The following is a 20350-nucleotide window of genomic DNA, read 5'->3' on the forward strand; positions in this document are numbered from 1 at the left end:
TGTCACGCTGGCCACGTGACCCGGAAATGTCTCCGGACAGCGCTGGCCCCTGGCCTCTTAAGTGAGATGGGCGCACAACCCCAGAGTCTGTCAAGACTGACCCGTACGGACAGGGGTACCTTTACCTTTACCTTTAACAGCTCTCAACAAGCTAAGCAAGCTATCTTCCAGGACTGTTTAAAAAGGTTTGATACTGTTTCAGAAGAGGGACGCGGGTGGCGCTGTGGGTTAAACCACAGAGCCTAGGGCTTGCCGATCAGCAGGTCAGCAGTTCGAATCCCCGCGACGGGGTGAGCTCCCGTTGCTCAGTCCCTGCTCCTGCCTACCTAGCAGTTCGAAAGCACATCAAAGTGCAAGTAGATAAATAGGTACCGCTCTGGCGGGAAGATAAATGGCATTTCCGTGCACTGCTCTGGTTCACCAGAAGTGGCTTAGTCATGCTGGCCACATGAGGCGGAAGCGAAATGAGCGCCGCAACCCCAGAGTTGTCAGCAACTGGACCTAATGGTCAGGGGTCCCTTTACCTTTACCTTTACTGTTTCAGAAGTGCAGTGCAGGATTAAAATCAGAAGTGTTGTTATTGGATTAATCAAGATTATGAAAGCAGGAAGAAATAAGAGTTTTGTAACCTGAAATCAAGTACACGGGAGGTCATTTCAAATTGATTAATTTGGTTTTTGAATAATTGGCTCTCTCTCTCTCTCTCTTTGGGATTGTAATTTGGTAATGTGACAATGTGGCTTTTATTGGAATTGTATTAAAGATTAATAAAAAAATATTAGAAGTGCAGTGCAGATGGGACCTAAGCCACGTCCATTATTTTGAATAAGTCTGCTCTGAATGCAGCCATAGAGTTGCAAATTTTCTATGACAGGAATAAACCGTGCACTGAAAGTCATGAAGGGGGCGAAGAATGCCATTAAAATTTTAAAAAATCAAAAATTGAACAAATGGCAGGTGAAAGGTACCCGTGAAGATATCGCTTAACAAATGTTCTCCCTCCCCAGACAAAGGTTTTCATTTTTTCCCAAAGGATTCCTTCTCCAAACAGTACAGGAGGTGCTGGGAAAGATTTTAGTCTGAAACCCAAGACGACCGCTGCCAGTCAGTGTAGAGTGTATGGATCTAGGTGAGCCAATGGTCTGATTCTGCGTAAGGCAGCTTCCTATGTTCCTAAGATACATTGTGTAAAACTCGTGTCAGGCTCTGCTTGGAAGCTATTGGTGCTTGTCCTTTGGGAGCAGACCGATAAAGTTTGTGAGTGAGAGATAACAGAATCGTAGAATTGTAGAGCTGGAAGGAATCCCAATGGTCCAACCCTCTGCAATGCAGATAGCGCTACAATCCAAATAAGGGAAGGCAAGAAGTAGGCCTGAGTGAAAAAGGATGGAGGGCAGGAGGGAAACATGGGTTCCTCATGGTTTATTCTGGGATCTCAGCAAAATGAGGAGGGGGGAGGGTCTGATTTCCTCACAACAAGTCAGTCGTCATCACACATGGTCTCAATGATCCAGTCTCTGTATCTGGAAATGTCCATGTAGACCCCGGGTTTGGTGCTGGAGCTGCAGGGCACGTCACCCCAAGACACCACACCCTGGAGCTTCCCGTTGCAGACAAGGGGTCCCCCGGAGTCACCCTGTATTGACAACCAAGAGAGACATCTCTTTAACCCAGGAAGGGTTGTTCTGATTATTACTAGATCCCCTCCTTCCTAGGGCTGCCATACGTCTGGACGTTACCAGAATTGCAAAGGCAGAATTGACATCTGGGGGGTGGGGCGGGATTTCTGAAAGGTGGCAATTTATCCTGGATCTTAGACAAGTCAATTGAAAAAATCATGGGTTTTGGGGGGTGTCTTGGTTGCTACTTTTTGAAATATGGCAACCCTACTCTTTCCTCCCAAAGGAGCCCAGGGTATTAAACACACAAGTGATAAAACATCTAAAAATACGCCAATACTGTACTACCTGTAATCATATACAAATATATTGCCCTATCCCAGCGTTCTTCAACCTTGGGTTCCCAGGTGTTACTGGACTACAAATCCCATCATCCCCAGCCATCTTAATCAATAATGATGCATGATTGGAGTTGTAGTCCAACGACATCTGGGGACCCAAGGCTGAAGAATGTCACCCTTTCCTATGCATGTTCACATGGAAGCAGGGGTGACAACTTGAATATAACAAGGGGAGCAGGAAACTCCTGCCCCACATAATTGAGCACAAGATGCAGCACGCACACACAATTTGAATGGCAACTTGGGGAGGTGGCCCCCTCCAATATTTTATTGGGAGGGGTGAAGGGACCTTGGCCCCGAGGAATTGGCTCGTTTGCATGGAAGGAAGTCTCACTAAGTTCAAGGAGATGCAATTCCCAGGTAAGTGCATAGGAACATAGTCTATAGGTCAGGGAAAGCGAGCCTCAGGCCTGGCATCCAAACACAGTCCTCCAGACCTCTCCAGCTGACCCTTCCAGTGTTCAAAAGAACCTGTGGGTGTTTATTATTTGCCATTAGGAAAATGCCAGTCATCAAGACAGACGAGGGCAGGGGAGCGGGTGGGCGGAAACAGCACCCATTTATGAAATTGCTGGCTGCCAGACGTTACGAGCGGCATTAAACCATTTTGCAAGATAAGCTCAGCACACCAAAATCCACTGGATATATTGGGTCACACTGGCGTGAACCAGTGCTTTTAAATGTGTGTGATGGTACTCAGTGGCACAAAATACTGCCACTTCTTTCTCTCTCTCTTATTAATATTATTGTTGTTGTTGTTGTTGTTGTTTTGCTACCTGTGGCAGCCATTTTGAGTACTAGCTTCTCGGCTCTTTGTTGGTTTTTTTTTCTTTAACCAAAAAAACTCACTGACTTTAGACATTTAAAAAACCCAATAGATGAATCAACCCTTACCTATGCACATAATTAGATTGCATCATTTTTCATAATTCACTGTGGCCACAGATCTTGGGTTTCCACAATATATAGCATGGCTGAGGAACCCAAGGCTCTAAATGTTGTGGGACTCCCAACTACAGCCTTAGCTAGCATAGCCCATGGCCAGGATGATGGAGTTGGAGTCCAGCAACAAGTTCGGTAGCCTCTCTTCTGGGGCAGAGTTTGAATTTTTTGGCACACATTACATAGAACACAGTAACACAAAAGGAAGAAGGGGCACTGAATAGTGAATATTGAAATACACTGATGCACTTTAAATCTAGGTAGAGCTGAAAGGGGAAAAACGCAACAATAGCAAAATCTCATCCAAAACCCAGCAAAATCAGATTAGTTGGATGTTAAGACTTTTTAGTTTATCAGCCAACTTAAGTTCCAAAATGGATTGAACTGACCGTTTCTATTTCTATTTATACACACATACACACAGCATTTGACCACAGCCCAATTAGACATTTTTAGGGAGCCTTGCACTATGGTAAAGGAGGGCAATTGCCAAACATGCCAAAAGACAGATTGTGAAGATCCCACTGTTTCTGTGCAATATTGCTGCTATTTCTCTAATTTACTGCTTTATGAGGGTGTTAACTGAGTGCTAATAGCTCTGGAGGAGGTTTAACTGGTTGCGAACAGCAACTTAATGATAGCTGAACAGAGGTTCTGCTGCCGCTTCCCTCCACTATAAGTTGTGGAAGTTGCCTGAGATGGCAGCTGAATGTTGTTGGGGCCATTGCTCCCTCTCATTAGAGGCACCCAACTAGCCAGAGGCCCTGGGCTCCTTTGGTTGGAAGGGCAGGATAGAAATTTGATAAACAAAACAAAAAAATGCAAATACATGCTAACATATGCATTGTCCAAGCCCCCAGCCAATGTGCAATTGGTGTCACACTGTAGGGGCCTATGTGCATGCAGGTTTGAGCGCATAGGGCTCTTTCCATGGGAACAGGTGTTCACATTCCTATAGAGGGGACCCTTAAATATATACATCCAGCCATGCACAGGCCCCCTACAGAGTGATCCCAACTGCACGTTGGCCGTGGGGCTTGGCCGATGAATATATTTGCATCTATTTGTTTATCAAATTTCTATCCTGCCCTTTCAACCTAAGGAGCCCAGGGCCTGTGGCTAGTTGGGTGCCTACTGGAGAGCCTCATCGCATGTTCAGTATCCATGGGCATCGAATGTCCGAACAGGGCTTATATCTCAGCCTTACAGGGATGTGTTATCTGGTTCTGCAAGGCACTTGTGATGTTCCAACAAAAGGTCCTTACTTCACAGGAGTCAGTGCCTCCTCCCATCGCAGAAGCACACATCATATCGAAGTTCAGCTTCCCAGGATACAGGGCAGCGCACTCCTCCAAAGACATTATCCTGACATTTGCACAGTAAAGGATCAGAGGAATTCGCTCTAAAGAAAGAAGAAGAATTGTAGAGTTGGAAGGGGCCATAAGTGTCATCTACCCCCCCGCAAAGCAGGAATCTTTTACCCAAAACGTGGGGCTCAAAACCATGACCCTGGGCTTAAGAGTCTCGTGCTCTGCTGACTGAGGTGTCCTTGGAGGCAAGAACAAGAAGTTGTTTGGGATCTTGATAAATATTGGTTTTACTCATAAAGGTAAAGGGACCCCTGACCATTAAGTCCAGTCACGGACGACTCTGGGGTTGCTGCGCTCATCTTGCTTTACTGGCTGAGGGAGCCGGCGTTTGTCTTCAGACAGCTTCCGGGTCATGCAGCCAGCATGACTATGCCGCTTCTGGAGAAACCAGAGCAGCGCACGGAAATGCCGTTTACCTTCCCGCCAGAGTGGTACCTATTTATCTACTTGTACTTTGACGTGCTTTCAAACTGCTAGGTTGGCAGGAGCAGGGACCAAACAACGGGAGCTCACCCCATCACGGGGGTTCGAACCGCTGACCTTCTGATCGGCAAGCCCTAGGCTCTGTGGTTTAGACCACAGCGCCACCCATGTCCCTATGGTTTTACTCATAGTTCGTTACATTTACATGCTTCAAGAAGAGAGGATGCCAAAAGAAGAGTTCTGTTTCTCCGCTCTTTTTTAAACAACATCTTTACCTTTTTTACCTTTATCTAAGATTGCAAACAAGTTTCCCTAAATCATACATGTTTTCAAATTCTCACAAATGTAGGCATTTTTATGAACACTTTCCTCTAATATACACATTGGTGAGGGCTTGGTCATCAAAAATTTTGGTGAAGTGCAAACTTTGAAGGCTAGCTGTGTTTCACCAATTAGCCAATTAGGTAAGTTTGCTTTAAAATGTGAACCAAATTTAATTTCTCTTCTGTCCCGAGCGGGGAGGTGTTCCCATTTTTACTGTTCTCCCAGTTACAAATCTCTGTGCAAGTTAAACAAAACAAAACAAATGCATCAAGTAGAAAGGGAGACCCAAGCTAATCTCACTGAATCTCACTGAATCTCACTGAATTAATTTTCCACCTGCAACCTGATCCCCTATAGTAGGACTTCACCATGCTAAAAGCTGTAAAATTGGTTCCCTGGTAGTTTCAGCATACAGTCGTACCTTGGTTCCCGAACACAGCAAACCCAGAAGTGAGTGTTCCGGTTTGCGAACGTTCTTTGGAACCCGAACGTCCAACGGGGCTTCCGCGGCTTCCGATTGGCTACAGGAGCTTCCTGCAGCCAATCAGAAGCTGTGCTTTGGTTTCTGAACATTCTGGAAGTTGAACGGACTTCCAGAATGGATTCCGTTCAACTTCCGAGGTACGACTGTATATATATGGAGAGCTACGCCATAAATCTGGATAGCACCGCCCTTACTGGGAGAGCATTGTCCTTTCTACAGCTCCTTCAGATGCCTTCACTATTTTGGATGTTCGTTTCAGAAGCTTTAGTTCTTTATCTGTGGGCAGGGTATGGTTGAGGTTGATACTTCCCGGCCTTTTCTGGGACAGCATTGTTTACATACCTGGGAAATTGATAGGACCGCCCCATCCTGACACCGTGCACATATCCCCAGAGCTTGCCCTCTGGGTAGCCAGACTTATGGGCTGCACATAATGGTTAAGTACAGCTGGGCTCAACAGTTTGACCAGCATGACATCATTGTCATAGCACGTCTGGTTGTATTTGGGGTGGACGATTGTTTTTGCCACTGCCAAGAACTGTTCTGTGCCCTCCAGGACGTTCAGATTTTCATCTCCAAGCCGGACATGGATGCTTCTGTAAAGGAAAGAACAGATAAATGATATGTAGGTGGGGCCACTTGCTCACCAACAATAACCAAGCCTTATGAGGAGTGGTTGAAGGAGCTGGGTATGTTTAGGCTGGAAAAGAGGAAGCTGAGAGAAGATAGGAAAACCATCTTCAAATATCTCAAGGGGTCTCACATGGAAAAGGGAACAAGCTTGTTTTCTTCTTCTCTGGAGAGTAGGACCCAAACCAATGGATTCAAGTTACAAGTCTAAATATCAGGAAAAAACTTTCCGACAGTAAGAACTGTTTGACAGTGGAACAGTCTCCCTCAGGAGGCTGTGGACTCTCCTTCATTAAGCAGAAGTTGGAATGCCCAATTCAAAGTAATGGTTTTGTCCTAGAAAGCCAGTGTGGTGTAGTGGTTAAGAGCGGTGGACTTGTAATCTGGTGAACCGGGTTCGCTTCCCCGCTCCTCCACATGCAGCTGCTGGGTGACCTTAGGCTAGTCACACTTCTCTGAAGTCTCTCAGCCTCACTCACCTGACAGAGTATTTGTTGTGGGGGAGGAAGGGAAAGGAGAATGTTAGCCGCTTTGAGACTCCTTCGGGTAGTGATAAAGCGGGATATCAAATCCAAACTCCTCTTCTTCTTCTTAAACAGCTCAGTGTCACAATATCTCAAGGACCCCTCTCCCCATATGCCCCTGGACCCTGCAATAATGATCAGAGGCCCTTCTTCATGTGCCTCCTCCATGAGAGGTCCAGAGGTCAGCAACACGAGAGCAGGCCTTTTCTGCAGTGGCTCCCCAATTGTGAAATACTCTCCTGGGAGGCTCGCCTGGTGCCCTTGTTACATATCTTTAGGCACTAGGCAAAACACATTCCTCTTCACCTTTGGCTAATTAAACAAACTATGGTCTTTTAGACTGTGCGTGGTTTATTGTTATTGTTTGTTGCTATGGTATGTGTTTTGGTATTTTTCTGTTGTAAACTGCCCTATGATGCTCAGTTGAAGGGCGGTCTAGAATTTTAACAAATAAATACTAGTTCACCACATATTCCATGATACCTGCATTTCCCATGCTGAGCCAACACACAGAGAGAGGGAGACATGATCACACAGGTACACCTACCCATGGTTGCAGTGAGCAGCAGTAAGGACCCATCTTTGGTTGAGAAGGGTTGCTCCACAGTAGAAACGGGAGTATTTGTAGATGGCAGCCTGCCAAGGCTGAGAATGTGGTGGACATGGGTAGCCTTTGGGCTTCTTTCTGCCCTGTGCCAGGACTAGAAAAGGAAAGGGAAAGGTCCATTAGCATACTGATGTGTAGATAAATCCCTGCAGATTTCTCCAGAATTCTTAGAACAGTGTTGGATTAGCCAATAGGCACCAAAAATAATTTACTTTAAAAAAAGTATTTGACACAGATAATATATACATACATATATATACATATACATATATACATACATATACATACATACATATGTGTGTGTGTGTGTGTGTGTGTGTATACATATATATATATAAATTTTTAAGCATCCAAGTAGCCATCATGGGATAGCTCAGTTGGTAGAGCATGAGGCTCTGATTCTCAAGGTCATAGGTTCAAGTCCCATGTGGGGCAAAAGATTCCTGCATTGCAGGGGGCTGGACTAGATGACCCTCATGGTCCCTTCCAACTCTATGATTCTAGTCATCATGGCTGGGGGAAACAGAACTTTGTTAGACTTTCTTACATTCCACTACACACTCCTCCCCCCCTTTTTCATTCTCGATTCAAAAAAAAAGGACATTTTATCTTGTGGTTTAGTAGTGTTCTCGTTTTGAATTACATGAGGGGACACCCTAATATTTTCAGTGCTTAGGACCTGCAATGCCCATCATGCTTAACAAACTACAGTTCCCAATATTAAAGTTAAAGTGATGTTAGAATGCTTTAAATGTGTGCTGTGGGTGTCACCCTAGTCCTGAATGCAACCGGTTTGAAAAAGCTATCTTTAAAAAACATTGGGGGGGAGCCTATTAAAATTTGATGCAGGGTGACAGAGGATGGGGAGAAGGAACCAAAATAATCTGTGCATCTTGTGCAGCAAAAGTCCCTCCATGGCCAACTAATTGGGGGGAGCAATTAATTGGGGGGAGGAATTTTAACCTGCAATTAAAGATTAAGCGATCGTCACACGAATAAATCAATTAAACCTTTGCAGTCCTATCTAATCATCTAAAAACACGCCCAGATGTGTGTTTCTTCGTGTAGACTCCACTGCATCATGTTATTTATCTTGTTCAGAATCAAAACACTTTCAGTTTTTATGGCTTACTTGTGTTGTTGGCGTCTGTGCTTGGGTTTTTTGTTTTGTTTTTGAAAGCATAATGAATTTTATAAAGGCAAAGCACATTTAACAGGACAGCTAGCATCATGGCTAGAACGCACACGTTGGGTGTGTTCCTCAACCCAGCCTCCCCTCAGCATCTCATTACATGGAAAAAGGGAGTCGCTCTCAGGTGTTGGTCTATGAAAGAAGGGGTGGAAGAAAGAGGCAGCGTTTTTATGCCAATAAAGATGTGCGGTGGCATGTGACGCTGCAGAGGTCAGGATGCAGAGACCTCGGCGTATGCAAGTGGACTTCAGGATAAGCGTTGGAGGAGCTGCCACCAGCACCTGGACATAGAACCAGGAGGACCAAGACAAACAGGGCTCCTTCCACCACTTGGCCATAGAATGGCAAGGGAAGGGCGGCAGCCAGCAGGCTGGGATGGAATGAACCCAAGCACACCCTCCTTAGGTCAGTTCTCCTTGGAATGTTCCAAGCAAACTTCTCTTCAGAGAAGGTCCATAGCTCAGTAGTAGAAGAGAAGAAGAGTTTGGATTTGATATCCCACTTTATCACTACCCGAAGGAGTCTCAAAGCGGCTAACATTCTCCTTTCCCTTCCTCCCCCACAACACACACTCTGTGAGGTGAGTGGGGCTGAGAGACTGCAGAGAAGAGTGACTAGCCCCAGGTCACCCAGCAGCTGCATGTGGAGGAGCGGGGAATCAAACCCGGTTCATCAGATTACGAGTCGACCGCTCTTAACTACTACACCACACTGGCTCTTAGTAGAGCATAAAAATAAAAATAATTTATTATTTATACCCTGCCCATATGACTGAGTTTCCCCAGCTACTCTGGGCGACTCCCAACAGAATATGAAAAACACGATAAAACATCAAACATTACAAACTTCCCTAAACAGAGCTGCCTTCAGATGTCTTCTAAAAGTCAGATAGTTGTTGATTTCCTTGACATCTGATAGGAGGGCATTCCATAGGGCAGGTGCCACTACCAAGAAGGCCCTCTGCCTGGTTCCCTGTAACCTCACTTCTCACAGTGAGGGAACCGCCAGAAGGCCCTCAGAGCTGGACCTCAGTGTCTGGACAGAACGATGGGGGTGGAGACGCTCCTTCAGAGCATCTGCCTTGCATGCAGAAGATCCCAGGTTTAATCCCTGGAATCTCCATTTAGATCTTGGACTGGTGCCCCTTGAAATGAACGGACCTGTTAGTCCGAAATCTTGGACAGCTACTGTTTCTTAGTGTAGTCCTTCAACCTTGGTTCCCCAGATGTTGTTGGACTACAGCTCTCATCATCTCCAGCCAGCTTAGCCATTAGTCAGGGATAATGGGAGCTGTAATCCAACAACATCTGGGATACACAAGGCTGAAAAACACTTTGGCAAAGCAACTTTCGATGCACAGTGCAGGCATGAAGGCCAGCCCCACTCAGTCCACTGTTTGGAGCCAATAATAATAATAATAATAATAATAATAATAATATATTTACTGATACCCTGCCCATCTGGCTGGGTTTCCCCAGCATCCCAAGGTGTGGGGTTTTTAAAAAATGCTTATATCATGCCATTGCAAAAGGACCCCGATACATTTTGTGCCCAAGATGAAGAACAAGATTTAAGCTTTAAGATGTGTTATGGTATCGTTCATCTTTTTGTTGGATGACAAAAAAAATGTGGGTTTTTTTCTTGTTAACTGAACATTGTGGAGGAACAATTTTAGTGTTGTTTTTTAACAGATTTATTTGCAAGAGGTTGCATTTACATATTTGAACCTTTCGCAAGTTGCTTCTCTTTTGTTGAAAAAAGTGGCAAATCAATTAAAATAAATAGTCAAAACTCAGCTCCCAAACGGCTCGCGAACATGGGAAGGGCTGTACATCAGCCATAGAGCCTCTGCTTTGCACGTCAATTAATTGATTCATAGAATCATGGAATTGTAGAGCTGGAAGAGACCCAGCTAATCCATCTCCCTGCAATGCAAAATTGACTGATAGAAGCTTCTCTCTGCCTGAGACCCTTGAGGATTTCTCCCACTCAGCGTGGACAGCACTGGGCTAAATGGGCAGGCTTTATTCCCTTAACAAACTCTTACCTACTGAAAAAACCAGGAGCAGAGTAATGGAATACAGAGTCAAGGTTGTCATGGTGATGAGCTGTGTATGGCAGAGGCAGCTCCCTTTAAGGAGAAAGAAAGGGGGAGAGAGAGAAAGATAAAAGTTAATAAAATAAATAATCAACTGGAGTTTAGCTTTGAAATCATAACCCAGTGTGGTAGTGATGTATGTTCAAAATAGGTTCGAACTCAGACTCTGTTATGTTTGTGCAAAAAGGGACTATCTATGACAACATGCTGCTGCAGGAAAATGCTTCTTTGAAATACATATTTAAGCAATGTCCGACATTTAGCTTACAAATTTTTGAAGGAAAGTATTAAGATGGATAAATACTACTTTGGGGGAGGATTTAAAATTGTCAGATGATATAATATTATCCTAAACCACATACCAACTACAGTACAGTCATACCTCGGGTTGTAGTCACTTCAGGTTAAGCCTTTTCGGGTTGCGCTCTGCGGCAACCCAGAAGTAACGGAGCGCTTTACTTCCGGGTTTCGCCTCTTGCGCATGCGCTGATGCTCAAAATGACGTCACGTGCATGCGCGGAAGCGGCGAATTGTGACACTCACACGTGCGGGCTGCGTTCGCTTCAGGATGCGAACGGGGCTCCGGAATGGATCCTGTTCGCATCCAGAGGTACCACTGTATATGTGGTTTGACGGACCTTTCTGCCACTGCCAGATAAACTAGCGCCTAGCATTTTTTTGTGATGGTACTTACCAAACAGCCATCACCTCTTCTTTTGCTGCCTGTTGCAACCATTTTCTGGTGGCACCCACAGCACTTCAATTAAGATATAAGTATACCAACACTTCATTTTTTGCCCCCCCCCAAAGAAAAACCCCACCCAAGAACACAAAACACTGAGCCAGCGGCCAGAGATACATATGTTGGTTGGGTGGCCAAAGCTGGCATCAACCTCAGTTGGCGATGCCAGGGATCTTAGATCCCAGCAAGTGAAAAAGACCACCTACTTATCAATCCCCTGACATCCTAATGACATCGAGTGATTGACACCCAACAGAGTTTAAAGGAGACTGCCACAACTGGTCGCCTGATTGGTGGTTATAACCACCTCCTTTAAAGAGGCACTTTCAGCATCAGTCAGAGAGCATATTGAAGGAAACTTGGCTGTGACTTCTGATCAGCCCCTCAGGTGCCATTAACGGAATGGCCGCTAGAGGGGCTCCCTCAGCCTTAACTTGTACAGTTTTAAATTCAACCTGTCAAATTGTTATGAATGCAATCTGTACATAAATTGCTGTGGCTGGTGACGAATGCAAATCTCTGCCTCTGGTGAAAGCTCTGAGATACACGTTGTAGAAAAGGCCTCTCTTATCTCTCCCTATTCCAGCTTCCCCCTTACCACTACCAGTCTGGTCAAGCAATGCATCCTAGAATGGTGACCAGTATATTACCCAGAAACTCTTCGTAAAGCAGAGGTCACCCCTTTTTCTTAGCTCTGCAAAGGCTGACAGATGTAGTAAAATTGGAGAGCTGAGAATGTGGGTTAAGCAGGCGGTGACAGAGGGGTAAGATGCAGTGGAGGCTGGTCCATCAGGAAAAGTGGGGCACTGCGGCAACAACCTCTGTCGCCCCTCAGCTAGCCCTCACCTGACTTACTTCTAACTTACAACTAGTTCAGGGGATGGCACCAGGGCCGGGCCCACCCATGAGGCAACTGCCTTGGGCGGCAGGATCCATGAGGGAAGCAGATCTCGATGTGGATCTTTATTTCACCGCTTGTTCCCGATGTAGATCTTCACCCACCCCTTCTTCCCTGACAGAAGAGGGACGCCATTTTGTGGTTTGCCTCAGGTGCCCAAAAGTCTTGGGCTGGCCCTGGGTGGCACTAGCTGTCAGTGAGGGGGAGGGGGTGCAAAACTAGAATTAGCTGACTCAGCCTGCCATCGACTTTGGATCGACGGTGCCTTCCTGTCCAGTCTACATGGACACAACTGATAAGATAAGCATTTAAATACAGGTCCTGCTCTGCGGACTTGCTGCAAGCACAGGACATCTTTGGGTAGCTGCAATCTGGAGAGGGTGCTTATATGCCTCTATATCTGGGGCCTAAAGTACTTCCTAAGGCAGCCACATCCCCAGAAAGGCCATTTTGTGTTATGCCATGTTCCCACGGCAGCCATTTTGTGACTGGCACCCCAGGGCACTCCTTTCAAATTCCAAACATGCCCACTGACCCCTGGTTGGTAACCCCTGGTGTGGGTGGGTGTGGGTGTGTACACACATATATACATACAGCAATGTATTTACCCCATACATACACTTGGCCCTTGGTCCTCCACTAACATACATCCCATCAAAATGACGAATCCTTTGCTATCCAGAATAACCTAATACATTGAATTGGGATCAGAAGCCAAAGGTGACATTTATCACTGCCCAGCCTCCCATCCCATTTGGTGGGGCAAGCAAAACTTTCATTTTGCCCCATAATAGGTCGAAAGTGAAATGGGCAGAAGCTGCTGTATGCCCATCTCCTCCAATATTCCCTAATCTAGCTATCAGTGGCTTTCCGGGCTCACCTGGCAGAGATGTTTCCCATCACCTGATGCTGAATGCCAAAAACTGAACCTGGAGCTTTCTGCGTAAAAAGCATGGGTGATACCATAGAGAGACATTCTCTTTCCTGTCCTATTGTAGTCAAGAGTTGGTCCTCTAGTCAACCCTAAACAAACATTGCCCAAATCACAGTACAGTGGTACCTCAGGTTACATACGCTTCAGGTTACAGACTCCGCTAACCCAGAAATAGTACCTCAGGTTAAGAACTTTGCTTCAGGATGAGAACAGAAATCAAGATGGAGCAGTGCGGCAGCAGCAGGAGGCCCCATTAGCTAAAGTGGTGTCTCAGATTAAGAACAGTTTCAGGTTAAGAACGGACCTCCGGAACGAATTAAGTTCTTTTTTTTTAAAGAATATTTATTAGATTTTCCAATTTTTTAAACAAACAAACAAAAACAGAACAAACAAAAACATTAAAAAAGACATGAAGTTCATAAATCATACTTTTGAATAACAAATTTCTCAGACCTCCTCATACTTCTCATCCTTGTATTCCAATTAAGGTTATTTGTTCAGCAAATCTTTCATTTAAAGCATTACAGCTTATAACATTACCTTATTTTTCAAACCCTTTTTTCCCCATCTATGTTCCTTTATATCATTACAGCTAGAAACCACTCAATTTCAATCCAACACCATTTAACTTTCCTTAATTTTACAGTATTTCTGTAAATAGTCCTTAAATTTTTTCCAATCTTCTTCAGCCGACTCTTCTCCCTGGTCACGGATTCTGCTCGTCAATTCTGCCAGTCCCATACAGTCAATCAGTTTCATCTGCCATTCTTCCAGAGTGGGTAGATCTTGCGTCTTCCAATACTTTGCGATAAGTATTCTTGCTGCTGCTGTAGCGTACATAAAAAAAGTTCTGTCCTTCTTTGGCACCACTTGGCCAGACATACCCAAGAGAAAGGCCTCTGGTTTCTTCAAGAAAGTATATTTAAATACCTTTTTCAATTCATTATATATCATTTCCCAGAAAGCCTTAATCCTGGGACACGTCCACCAAAGGTGAAAGAATGTACCTTCATTTTCCTTACATTTCCAACATTTGTTGTCGGGCAAATGATAGATTTTAGCAAGCTTGACTGGGGTCATGTACCACCTATATATCATTTTCATAATATTCTCTCTTAAGGCATTACATGCCGTGAATTTAATCCCGGTGGTCCACAACTGTTCCCAGTCAGCAAACATAATATTATGTCCAACATCTTGTGCCCATTTAATCATTACAGATTTAACCGTCTCATCCTGAGTATTCCATTTCAGCAGCAAATTATACATTTTTGACAAAGTCTTAGTTTTGGATTCTAGCAGTTCTGTTTCCAATTTAGATTTTTCCACCTGGAAACCAACCTTCTTGTCCAAATTGTAAACCTCCCTTATCTGGTAATAATGAAGCCAATCTCGCACTTTATCTTTCAATTTCTCAAAACTCTGCAATTTCAGTCGGTCCCCTTCTTGTTCCAAAATTTCCCAGTATTTTGGCCATTTGGCCTCCATGTTAAGTTTTCTCTGAGCCTTAGCCTCCATTGGTGACAACCACCTTGGAGTTTTATTTTCCAATAGATCTTTATATCTAGTCCAAACATTAAACAGTGCTCTCCTGACAATATGATTTTTAAAAGCTTTGTGTGCTTTCACCTTGTCATACCACAAATATGCATGCCACCCAAAAACATTGTTAAAACCTTCAAGATCCAAAATGTCTGTGTTCTCAAGAAGCAGCCAGTCTTTCAACCAGCAAAATGCTGCTGATTCATAGTAGAGTTTGAACGAATTAAGTTCTTAACCCAATGTACCACTGTACTGTTCTGGGAAGCTCTGGGTGGCCTAAGACTCTGCTGGATAGAGCCAAAGGCCTACATCCTATATACCACAATGGCCAGCCAGATATTTATGGGAAGCCCACAAGCAACTAACACTCTCCCACTATTGTTCCTCAGGGGCTGGTATTCAAAGGCATGTTTAGTAGCCACTAGCTACCTTAGATCCTGTAAATGTGCCCAATCCCCTTTTAAAGCCATCTATGTTGGTAGCCATCACCGCAACAAATTTCCTAGTTTTAACATTGCTTTTGGGGAAAAAGCACTCCCATTTCTCTGTTATGGCCATTTCATAAGGGATGGACCATGTGGCTCAGGGGTAGCATCTGCTTTTCATCCAGTAAGTCCAAGCTAGTTTCAGTCCCCAGCATCTCTAGGTAGGGCCAGGTGACACCCCTGTCCAAAACCCTGCAGAGCTGCTGCCAGTTTGTGTAGGCAATACTGAGCTAGATGAACCAATGGTATAGGGCAGTTTTCTAAGTTCCTAAGTCCATTCTTAGCGCGGGTGGCGCTGTGGGTAAAAGCCTCAGCGCCTAGGGCTTGCCGATCGAAAGGTCGGCGGTTCGAATACCCGCTGCGGGGTGCGCTCCCGTTGCTCGGTCCCAGCGCCTGCCAACCTAGCAGTTCGAAAGCACCTCCGGGTGCAAGTAGATAAATAGGGACCGCTTTCTAGCGGGAAGGTAAACGGCGTTTCCGTGTGCGGCTCTGGCTCGCCAGAGCAGCGATGTCACGCTGGCCACGTGACCCGGAAGTGTCTCCAGACAGCGCTGGCCCCCGGCCTCTTGAGTGAGATGGGCGCACAACCCCAGAGTCTGTCAAGACTGGCCCGTACGGGCAGGGGTACCTTTACCTTTACCTTTAAGTCCATTCAGCATGACTAGATGAGCTCAGGTTCTATTATTATGAGAGGGAGAAAAGCACATCCATTTTTTCTGATCTATCTGATCCATCCCTCTGCACCATGAATAACTTGATGAACTTTTTATCATTCCCCCTATCTTGTCTCTCGTAACATCCTCGGTTTCCCCATCTGGAAAAAATGCAAAGTGGACAGCAAGCCAGCTTTCACAAAGCCAGGCTAGGTAACACAATAGCATTATCACAAAATACCAAGACGAGCAACAATGAACACTTGATGCAAGATGTACACGTGCACAGCAGCAGCACCAGTAGCAAAAGTCTCCTACCTGATCCCAAGAAATAATCCTCTTTTCCTTTGCTGAGGTGGGAAGAGAGAGCCTGGGTTTCTTGCGGGATCTAGTCTGCTCCGAATGATGCAGAAGTCAAGGCACTGGTGCTCAACAAGCAACTCATTTTTAACCTACTTGGCTGACCTGGCTAACACTGATTTACGGGGCACCTTTTATTTTGCCCTCTCTTAATGAAGGGGTAGCTGAACTAACCCTCTTTAATTAGGCTTGCCATTGTTTGTAAGGACGCTGTGCTTTTCCCCCTTTCTCACCACGTCTTCAGTGAGGTTCTGCTTTGGTTCTCATTGTCCCCGTTTTGCAATCTGCTGTCCTTTAATTTCTCAAGAAGGGACGAGTCGCTCCATCTTTAATGAGGACGGCAACGGATTGATAATGTGAGCCAGCAATTAACTTCACATCATAGGACCAAGTAACTTGAAGGATCACCATTCTCCTTATGATCCCAGGCCTACACTGAAAGAGGGCCTTCTCAGTGGTGACACCCCAGTTGCGGAGCACTCTCCCCAGAGAGATTTGTTGATTGCATGGCAAGTCCCCTCCCCCCCATGTGAAATGAAAACACCGGACACATTATTTAAGGTTAATGGGCGTAAAAGGCCACAACTTTATTGATTACAGGAATTAGAAGGTCAATACCTTAGGCATTGGCTCCTATCGACTACCCGGCATGGAGACCGGGAAGGGTTAACCACAAGCCGTGGGAGTCCTGTTGAAGTACGCCAACTAGGATCCCACGGGTGTCACCGCTCGGGGGCGTGCCGGAGGCCCTCACCTCCCTAGGTTTCGGACAAGGCAGCGCCCCCCGGAGTCCTTTACCGGACTACCCTTTTCCATTGGGGGAAGATGATGGCATTTCCTCCCCCCCCCGGCAGTTGGAATGGGGCAAAGAGGGCGGTCCCCGGGCGTGCCTGGCCTTAAATGGGCTAGGCCATGCCTCCCCAGCCCACCGATTGGTGGGCAGGGTCGCAGGCATGCCCGGGGATTCCCTCGTTCTCGCGGGGGCAAAAGGCCAGCCCCCGCGGGTGTGGGAGGGGGTGGGCCCGCAACCCCACCTCCTCCCAAGCTCGGAAGTGGCTATATCTAATTTAATGGTTCTCAAAGGGTGCGGCAGGAGAGGGTGGCAAGTGTGGTGGGAAGATTCAAGGACAATCATTATTCTATTTTGGGAACGATTCATGCTCTTATGTGGCTACATTGTTCTATCCTTTCTGGGTGTCCCATGATCATATTATCATGTTCTATATATATATGGTGTGGCACGACCAAAGTTTTATTCTGAAAGTATGGCTCAGGAAAAAAAGTTTGAGAACCACTGGCCTTATTTATGACAAAGGCTTTTCTTTTTAAATTTCCAAAGCTTTTTTAGATCCAGTTTTAATCCCGTTGATAGTTCTGTGCTTTTTACAATTTTGCAACCTTTACTTTACTTTTTCTTCTTATTCTTCTTGTAAACCACCCTTGGAATGTGATTGAAGGATAGTATGAAAATACTTTTTTTAAAAAAAGACTTATTAAAATACACACACCACCCACTGTTGCAAGACTATCTACAAGACAAGCCATTAAGATTTAGGTTGGGAAATAAGGTGTAACATTCAGGGCTCAATTCTCACTTGAGCATTGTGCGGGATAGCCAAGAGCCCTCGTCTCAAGACAATGGGACACCTTTAAGAATTTGTTGTTGTTGTTTAGTCGTTTAGTCGTGTCCGACTCTTCGTGACCCCATGGACCAGAGCACGCCAGGCACCTCTGTCCTCCACTACCTCCCGCAGTTTGGTCAAACTCATGCTGGTAACCTCGAAAACCTTTTCTAAGTGTATTTCCTCAGTAGTTACGGTTAACTGCATCACAAAAAGGGGTTTTCTTCCAAGTGGATTGAGGAATGAGTGTGCATCAATGGCTCATGTACCATCTTCCTAAACTACCATACGGAGTTTGTTTTTCAACCCACCTATTCTTTTGCTCTAAAATGTGCCAAACTGAGCTGGCCAACCAAGAGATTGATCGTGTAGCATCTTTTATTATTATGAATAGACAAAAAGATGCATAGAATGACAGCTCACTTCTAGTACTAAGTTTAAAAAAAACTAATAGATCTAATAAGTGGCATCACATTCCTTGACACGTTTCTGAATCTGCAAAACACAGCACTGCTGCCACCGTTCTGACTGTACTTATTTGCACACTTGGGCGTAAGGTCCATCATTTAACAGAAGTCAGAATTTAGCAAATAGCTGTTTGCACCATGCAGAGGGTGCCCTCTGGTGGTGTTTGCTTTTATAGCCTGTAAAGCTATTGCTATGTGATTTTCTACAGCAGCTGTTCCCTGTCAGTGTCCGAAGGAAACTGCTGTTACAAAGAGTCACTGTGCAACCATCTATATTCATTTGCACTAATGCAAAAAAGTTGCACATGTTGTACGTCTTGCATCTGTTGGCTTTTTAGTCACACGTAGTAGCAAGGACTATAAAAAGGGGAGAGGGGCGAGCTTTCGGTGCAGAAATAATTTGTAGTAATTTAAAACAGTGGACGCCAGTGGCCAGTTACACTGCTGCTGTTTTTTATATATATACCATACGTTTCCGTGTATAAGACTATGTTTTTTTCTTTAAAAACCATGCTAAAAAGTGGGGGTCGTCTTATACATGGATAATACACAGGGTGGACATTTGATTGGTTCCTGCCATGGCTGTCAGCCTATTGTGCGTGTTATTGGTTGCTGCGTCAATGGGTGTTGTTGAGTGGCTGACGCTCCAGGAGTTGGGTGGGTAATTGGGATAGACAGGAGGCGGATTTTGCGATGCTTGTGAGCGATTTTTGGCAATTCCCCCCAAAAAACAACTCTGGGCAATCCTCCACAAAAAAAGGTCAACAACTCTATACCATCTTCACCCATTTTATTAAATTTGAGTCCTCAAAAATAGGGGGCATCTTATATATGGGGGTGTCTTATAGACGGAAAAAGTACGGTATATCTATAAAAACACTACTGGATACAGATGTAAAAGGATATTTCTTCCTCCTGCTGAAAAGCAGGCACTAACAAACAAAAGCTCCTTCCGCAATAAACCCCTTAATGTGCCACAATAAACTTTCGGTTGCTTGTTACAAAAGATTTCGACCCCTCTAGAATTTGTCTTATTTAGATGGCAGCTATTCAATTACCCACTGTACCTGGGAAACTAAGTTGCCAGTTTCGAGCATGCATGAAATGCAGGTTGGAACTACTAGGAATCAATGTCTCTCCAAAATTCTGGTTTAATACAGTATGTTATCTTTGCTATCTACTCGCTTCAGGTTACATACGCTTCAGGTTACAGACTCCGCTAACCCAGAAATATTACCTCGGGTTAAGAACTTTGCTTCAGGATGAGAACAGAAATCGTGCTCTAGCGGCGCGGCAGCAGCTGGAGGCCCCATTAGCTAAAGTGGTGCTTCAGGTTAAGAACAGTTTCAGGTTAAGAACAGACCTCCGGAACGAATTAAGTACTTAACCCGAGGTACCACTGTACTGTTCTGGGCACATCTGGTTATGTAAATTATTTTACAACTCCTCAAACTGGCAGTGACCACGTTCAGACAATTCTATCTGAACCTTTTGCTCAGATATGTGGCTCTCTTTGCTTCACCTTTGCTGCAATTCTCTAGTTAACCGTAATTTCTCTATTGAGATGAAACTATGGTTAACTGCTTTGGAACACACCAAGAAATTAAATCTGCTTCAAATTGTGGCTTAACAAGTACAGTATGGCTTGTTCCAAAACTGGTAACAGTTTCCTTGGCTCGCTTGGACAAAATAAGAAACTATGATTGGAGATCATAGGTTAATCAATACTCTGGAGAAAGAGATACATTCAGGTGGAATCTACACATATATAAAAAAACACTGTGAAATTTTTTTACCGTTTAAATATATATATTGAATTTGCTATTAGCTCACTAGCACCATCTAGCGTCACATTTGTATAATGCACTTAAAATGCACTTAAAATGTTATTTTATAGCTGAGTCCCATTTCATGTATCGGCTTATTTAGTCAGAATCTGACTGTCTGAAATGGTTCACTACATGCATGAAAGAAAATCTATGTTGCATATTCACAGAAAACCCAGAAACTAGGGTAGTGCAAAAGGAGGATTT

At 44.8% G+C, this 20350-nt stretch overlaps 1 protein-coding gene across 4 annotated transcripts; it reads right to left on the reverse strand.

Moving 5' to 3' along the window:
• Positions 1-1407: 1407 nt before the first annotated feature.
• Positions 1408-16722, reverse strand: LOC128418591 (kallikrein-15-like). Of its 4 annotated transcripts, none has more exons than XM_053398405.1 (6): positions 16187-16722; positions 10564-10647; positions 7265-7418; positions 5906-6159; positions 4228-4364; positions 1408-1636 (listed from the first exon to the last, which is right to left on the reverse strand). In XM_053398405.1, exons 2-6 carry the CDS (start codon positions 10613-10615, stop codon positions 1481-1483), a joined length of 753 nt encoding a protein of 250 aa, XP_053254380.1. In that variant the 5' UTR covers positions 10616-10647; positions 16187-16722; the 3' UTR covers positions 1408-1480. The 4 variants fall into 4 exon arrangements, with proteins under 4 accessions (XP_053254380.1, XP_053254378.1, XP_053254381.1 ...); XM_053398403.1 differs by lacking the exon at positions 16187-16722 and adding an exon at positions 13135-13493 and having other exon boundaries at positions 10568-10647; XM_053398406.1 differs by lacking the exon at positions 16187-16722 and adding an exon at positions 13135-13491.
• Between the last annotated feature and the right edge of the window lie 3628 nt (positions 16723-20350).

The sequence above is a fragment of the Podarcis raffonei genome, chromosome 8 (assembly GCF_027172205.1).
Source record: "Podarcis raffonei isolate rPodRaf1 chromosome 8, rPodRaf1.pri, whole genome shotgun sequence".
NCBI lineage: Eukaryota > Metazoa > Chordata > Lepidosauria > Squamata > Lacertidae > Podarcis > Podarcis raffonei.

What these genes read in the sequence shown, in the direction of transcription:
- LOC128418591 (XM_053398403.1), bottom strand. Translation starts at nt 13,220, where the DNA reads ATGGTATCACCCATGCTTTTTACGCAGAAAGCTCCAGGTTCAGTTTTT. An exon ending in ATGGGAAACATCTCTGCCAG is followed by an intron (nt 10,648 to 13,134) that starts GTGAGCCCGGAA and finishes TTCTCCTTAAAG; the next exon opens with GGAGCTGCCTCTGCCATACA. An exon ending in GAGGCACTGACTCCTGTGAA is followed by an intron (nt 1,637 to 4,227) that starts GTAAGGACCTTT and finishes TTGTCAATACAG; the next exon opens with GGTGACTCCGGGGGACCCCT.